General features: G+C 49.6%; 1 protein-coding gene across 1 annotated transcript in view; it reads left to right on the forward strand.

Annotated features, from left to right (window-relative positions):
* The window catches only part of CTIF (CBP80/20-dependent translation initiation factor), a 288,329-nt gene that overhangs the window by 90,625 nt on the left and 191,378 nt on the right, over window positions 1-6,326 (forward strand). Inside the window, 1 exon segment of the mRNA XM_010840964.1 lies at window positions 831-906. Within this exon segment, the coding sequence (XP_010839266.1) occupies window positions 831-906 (76 nt within the window).

The raw sequence follows: 6,326 nt of genomic DNA on the forward strand, positions 1-6,326 counted from the left end.
CAAGTCACTGTTTCTCTCTGCACTGCTGAGTTTTCCAAATTTGCTGGCATATTGAGTGCAGCACTTTCACAGCATCATCTTTCAGGATTTAGCAATTATCCCCATTTTACTAATGAGAAAACTTAGGTACAGAGAGAAACAGTGACTTGTGCAGCATCACCCAGTTAGTAAGCGATAAAAGGCTCCAACTCCTGAAGTCTGGTTCCAGAGTCTACACCTTTAAATATGGGGAAGACATGGACATATGCTAGTGAATCCGGGCCAGCACCTCTAGCCTGGAGGTATGCCCACCCACAGCAGATGTGCAGACAAAACGGGATTGCTGGACTGGCCCAGTAGCAGTCCCAGGAGGGAGGAAGCTGAATGGGGGCCTGTGTGACCTCAAGAAAGTTGCTTGGTCTCTCTGTTCAGTTGCTTTCCCGTTGGTGTAACTGGGCAGGATGATGGGCTTTGCAGGATCTGGGATACACATACACTTTGGGGCGTTCATTGGCAAGGAGTTCAGCATCTTTGTCTGGAAAGATAGAGGGGAACTCTGGTACCCTTCACCTTCCTAGGGGTGGGACGTCATGTTAGTGCCCCCACCCCACCCCCAGGCCCCACATTCTTGCCTGCATCCAGTCCTTTGTCCTCAAGGAAGGTCTGTGTCCCCAGGCCTGAGGGAGGAGGAGGGTGCCGTTTGCTCCAGGTGGGAAAGGGCTGATTCTGCAGCCTTGAGAAGGGCAGGACCGGGTCTCTCCCAATCGTCTCTGCTCTTCCTGCTTGCTGGGCTGGGACACAATGCTTGAGTGAGCAGTCCTTTCAATGCCATTATGTTTTTTCTGGCCCAGGTGTGGAAAAGGGAAGCTGGAAGATGGGGACGGAATCAACCTGAATGACATCGAGAAGGTCCTCCCAGCCTGGCAGGTAGGTGCACGGGCAGCGTCTCCAACAACAGCCCTCCCCCTGCCCTCAGCCTGGACAGGGCCTGAACACGGCTGCTGGCCCCTGGCTCTCGCAGGGTACAGCTGGATGTACTGCAACAGTAGGTGGGCCAGGGCGGGTACCCGCCTTGGTACAGAGTGTCCCATGGTGATGTGTGTGTGGCAGCCTGCACTCAGATGCTGGGGGAGGATGGATGAAATGGCCGGTGCCCTGCAGCCCAGCGAACTGGGAAGTTTTTGTTCCTTGACCTGAAACGTCTGAGGTGAGGCAAACTGCAGTGTTCTGGTGGAACTGGCAGGGCTGCTTCGGTTCCCAATGTGGTCAGGGCTATTTTTAGGCCTCTGAAAAGTGGACTTGTCCTACCAACCTCCAGGTGTCTGCTACACTTGCTGATTTTGTCATTGATTGGACTCCTTTTCCTGAATGGGGCCAGGCTCCGGAACAAAAGGATTTACTTGGCACAGAGACAGTGAATCCAGGTCCCTAGAGGCTTCTGGTGCTGGGCTTTGAGCATACATAGTAGGAATGTAGCTGCTTCTGGGAAAGAGGCAAGACGTCTTGCAGAGAAGAGGAGGAGCTGGGTGACCGGGCTCCGTGGTGGCCTGCCATGCACGCACCGTGCCGCCCTTGCCTGCTCTCTCCTGAGTCAGTCTTGGTATGTCACCTGCATCCATTCTTCTCTTCCCTCTCCCTTTGATTCTTTCCTACTTTGTTGTTGAGCGATTATGGGCCTATTAACGGGAGGTGATAGAATGTATAGTCAAGGCCTCAGCAATCTGACTAGGATGTGACTTGGGCTCGTTTTTCCTTGTGTATGTATCAGTTCAGTTTAGTTCAGTCGCTCAGTCGTATTCGACTCTTTGTGACCCCATGGACCGCAGCATGCCAGGCTTCCCTGTCCATCACCAACTCACGAACTCCCAGAGCTTACTCAAACTCATGTCCACTGAGTCGGTGATACCATCCAACCATCTCCTCCTCTGTCATCCCCTTCTCGTCCTGCCTTCCATCATTCCCCAGCATCGGGGTCTTTTCAAATCACTCGGACTTTTTTGAGCTTCTTGGATCTGTAGGTTCGTAGCATTCATGAAATTTGGAAACATTTCAACCATTATTCTCCTCAGTTCCACTGGAACCCACCCACCCACTATAATTCTAATTGTATGCATGGTATGCATCTTCATATTTTCCTGTGGCTCACCAAAACTCTGCTTTTTTTTTTAAATGTGTCAGGCTATTTTGAATTTGTTTATTTATGGCTGCGCTAGGTCTTCACTGTTGTGAAAGCACAGGCTTCCTCTAGTTGTGGCAAGTAGTGGCCGCTCTCTAGTTGCGGTGCTCAGGGTCAGCAGCTGCTGCACACGGGGTCTAGAGCGTGGGCTCAGTAGAGTTAGGGTGCATGCGTTTAGTTACCCCCCAGCATGTGGGATCTTCCTGGACCAGGGATTGGACCCATGTCCCCTGCGTTGGCAGATGGATTCTTAACCACTGGACCAACAGAGAAGTCGTCCACGTATTTTTTAGTCTTTTTCTCTGTTTCATTTTGGAGAGTTTCTATTGCTCTGTCTTCAAGTACACAAAGTTTTTCTTGTAGTGTCTAATCTCCTGTTAATCCTGTCCTGTGTATGTTTCATCTCAGACATTATGTGGGTCATCTCAGAAGTTCAGTGTGGATTTTTTTGTATTTATCTTTTATTTCTGGCCTCTTCATGCTCATGCTTTCTTGTGTCTTCTTGGGCATATGGGATATTTGATTGTAGCTGTGTTAATATCCTCTACTAATCCTGCCATCCATGATGTTTGACAGTCTGTTTCTGTTCATTGATTTTTCTCTTGAGTATGGGGCATATTTTTCCTTACATGCTTGGTAATTTTATATTAGATGCAGTATACTAAGAATTTCACATTTTTGGGTATTGGACATTATTATTATTATTTGTTAAAATATTTTGACCTTTATTCCAAAATACAGTTCAATAGAATAGAGTTTGATCCTTTAAAGGCTTGCTTTCTAAGCTTCGTTAGGTGCGAAACCTTTCAAGCAGATTTTGCTCTACTGCTCAGCCAATAGTCTTCTGAAGTTGCCACTTGCTGCCTTATGTCCTAGGAGGCATTTCAACCATGTTGGCTGGGAATACAGACTACTTCCAGCCACATCTGATCTTAGGGGATTATTCCGTCAATTCACTGCAGGTAGCTTTTCACCAACCCTGGAAGTTTCCTCACACACGTGTGAAATTTGTGCTTAGCTAAAGACTCAAGTGCCTGCAATTTCTGGATTTTGCTCTATGGTCAGTTTTATCCTCTCTGGTTCTCTGCCTTCCAAATTCTGGTGGCCTTGCACTCCCTGAATTTTGAAGTCTGTCCCCTTAACTTATTGAGACTGTGGGACTCTGTTTGGACTCCTCCCTGCCTAGTAGATTGGAAACTCACCGGGCACCAGACTGGGGCACACATAGGGTCACCTCATTATAAGGGAAAATGTGGTGACTTTACGGTGGAGAAACCTGTCAGGCTCCAGCCTGACCAGGCGATCAGAGCTAGCATCATTAGTGTGGGATGGGTGGACACCTTGTGATCAGAGCTAGCATCACTAGTGTGGGATGGGTGGACACCTTGTGCCCCTGCCGTGCTGCACAGAGAAAGCCCGGCATCATTCCTGGGGTTTTCCTGCCAAGAAAACACAGCCTGCGTCTGGTCCCGAGGAACCAAATAGAAGGGCCATCCTTTAAAACTGCTTGGATATGAAAGACAGAGAAAGACTGCGGGGTCTTCAAGAGTAGAGAGAATTGAAGCGGCAGACGCCAAAATGCAGTATGTGTTCCTTTCTGAGATCCTGGACCAAAAAGAAATAGAGACCTTGTTGGACAATGGAAGAATGTGAATTGAGGTCTGTAACAGTACTATTTCTTAGATAGAAGTGTCCTGACTTAGGGGCAAATGGCAACCCACTCCAGTACTCTTGCCTGGAGAATCCCAGGGATGGCGGAGCCTGGTGGGCTGCAGAGTCGGACACAACTGAAGCGACTTAGCAGCAGCATGACCGTTAGATGGATGAGTGTTTTTGAGAAACACTCACTATGATATTTGAGGGGTATGTGACCTCATGTCTGCAATATGTCCTTGAATGGTTTAGAAAAATATGAGTCATGATGAGTATGTGGATCCACAGATAGAAGGAGCAGCAGGCGTGGTGCAGTCTTAGCAGTCGGGGAGTCCGAGTGAGGAGGATGGGGATGGGGTGGGGATGCTCTGTGTACTGATTTTGCTCAGCCTAAGACTGAGTCACTTTCCTGTGTTTGAAAGAGAACTAATGAGTAGGGCCTAGGATGTGGTGTGTAGGTCAGAGGCACAGAGTATCTGCTAATGAAATACCCTCTGCAATAATGAAATGGACCCTGGCAGATCCGTACTCAGTTCTCATGGTTAATATAAAGCAAACCCTGGTGCCAAAGACAAAAGGTAAAATACTCAGAAGTCGCTGCCTTATCACTCTGTTCCTAAATGCCTACAGTGCCTGTTATTGGTAGAAAAAATACATTTTCAAGGCGCTGGTGTAGGTGAGGGGCACCCCCTGCCCTGGGAGCAGTGCTGACCGCTCAGTGGCCTTTGAGCCAGAGGCCTGGGGCATCCTGGAAGTTACAGGTGTGACCGCACCTCCTGTTGGGGGACTGTTTGCCAGCTCCTTGGGGAGCAGAGTGGAGGGCCTCGCAGTCCTCCTAGAGTGGAGAGGAGAGCTGGGCCCTTACTTGGGGAAGGGGAGGTGCAGCGTATGCAGAGGTGAAGGGCTTGATGTCTGGACCTCATGGAATCCTGGCCGTGCCACTGAGTAGCCAAGGAGTCGGGCTAGTTACTTAGCCTGCTCTGCCTGTTTGCTCCTGTGTACGATAGGATAATGAGAGTGGAGTTCCTGGGGTTGTCCAGGCGGTTGAGCACGTAAATTCACGGGAAGCACTGAGAGCACTGCCTGGCTCGTGGGAGGGGCTCCCTCTGCCTGTGGACAGGCTGTGGGCCTCCCTTTGTTAGGAGGTTGGAGAGGGAACAATTTCCTGTCCCCCACCCAGCGTGTGCATTTGTCCTGGGTGGCCTGCCATGAAGAGCGGACACGTTGCGTTAGAGGTCACGAGACTCACTTTCGAAGCATCCGCCACAAACGTGCTGCGTGACCTTTCCTCCATGGGCCTTGGTTTACTCACCAGTAAAACAACGCAGTTGGATTAAATCAGAGGTTTGCAAACTGTAAATCTCTGGAGTTTTCCAGAGCTGTCTCAGGGGCTCTGCTGGTCGGGGGAGTGGGGCAGCTGAAGAAGCAGGCTTCAAGGGACCCCCGCTCAGCCCCACCCAGAACGGCTCTGCCTGTGTCTCTAAGTGAGTCTTCTATGAATGGTTTCATTTAAAGAAATGGCTCCCTACTAAGCAGATTTTAAAAATCATCAGATGAAGGTCTCACTCAGGTTTCATACCCTAGGGTTTACCCTCTCTTAGGAGCAATCCGTCAGCAAGCATTCTTGGTCTCCAGGGCCCTTGTGGGATATAAGTTTTTAGAGGTGCCGGGGTGGAGGTCTTCACCTCTCGTCTCCATTTCGAGTCAGGATCCACACAGTGGATGGGCTTTGATATTCGTAACTTACCTACACCACACACACACACACACACACACACACACACACACCATACATCACACACCACACACATCACCCACACCCTGAACCTGCTTTGCCCCCAGGAAACCACCAACAGTTAAGTCTCTGAGCGGCTTTCTGGGTCTTACCCTAGATCCACTGTATTAGTTATCTTTTGAAAGCAAAAGTGTTAGTCGGTCAGTCGTGTCCAACTCTTTGTGACCCCATGGACTGTAGACCATCAGGCTCCTCTGTTCATGGAATTCTTCAGTCAAGAATACTGGAGTGGGTTGTCATTCTCTTCTTCAGGGGATCTTCCCAACCCAGGGATTGAACACAGGTCTCTGCATCACAGGCAGATTCTTTACCATCTGAGTCACCAGGGAAGCCAAGTTTCTACCGCTGTGTAGTCAGTTCAGTTCAGTCCAGTCACTCAGTTGTGTCCGACTCTTTGCGACCCCATGGCCTGCAGCACGCCACACCTCCCTGTCCATCACGAACTCCCTGAGCTTACTGAAACTTATGTCCAGAGCCGGTGATGCCGTCCAACCATCTCATCCTCTGTCGTCCCCTTCTCCTCCTGCCTTCAATCTTTCCCAGCATCAGAGTCTTTTCCAGTGAGTCAGCTCTTTGTATCAGGTGACCAAAGTGTTGGAGTTTCAGCTTCAGCATCAGTCCTTCCAATGAATATTCAGGACTGATTTTCTTTAGGATGGACTGGTTGGATCTCCTTGCAGTCCAAGGGACTCTCAAGAGTCTTCTCCAACACCACACTTCAAA

Source organism: Bison bison, unplaced genomic scaffold (assembly GCF_000754665.1).
Source record: "Bison bison bison isolate TAMUID 2011002044 unplaced genomic scaffold, Bison_UMD1.0 scf7180017864153, whole genome shotgun sequence".
NCBI lineage: Eukaryota > Metazoa > Chordata > Mammalia > Artiodactyla > Bovidae > Bison > Bison bison.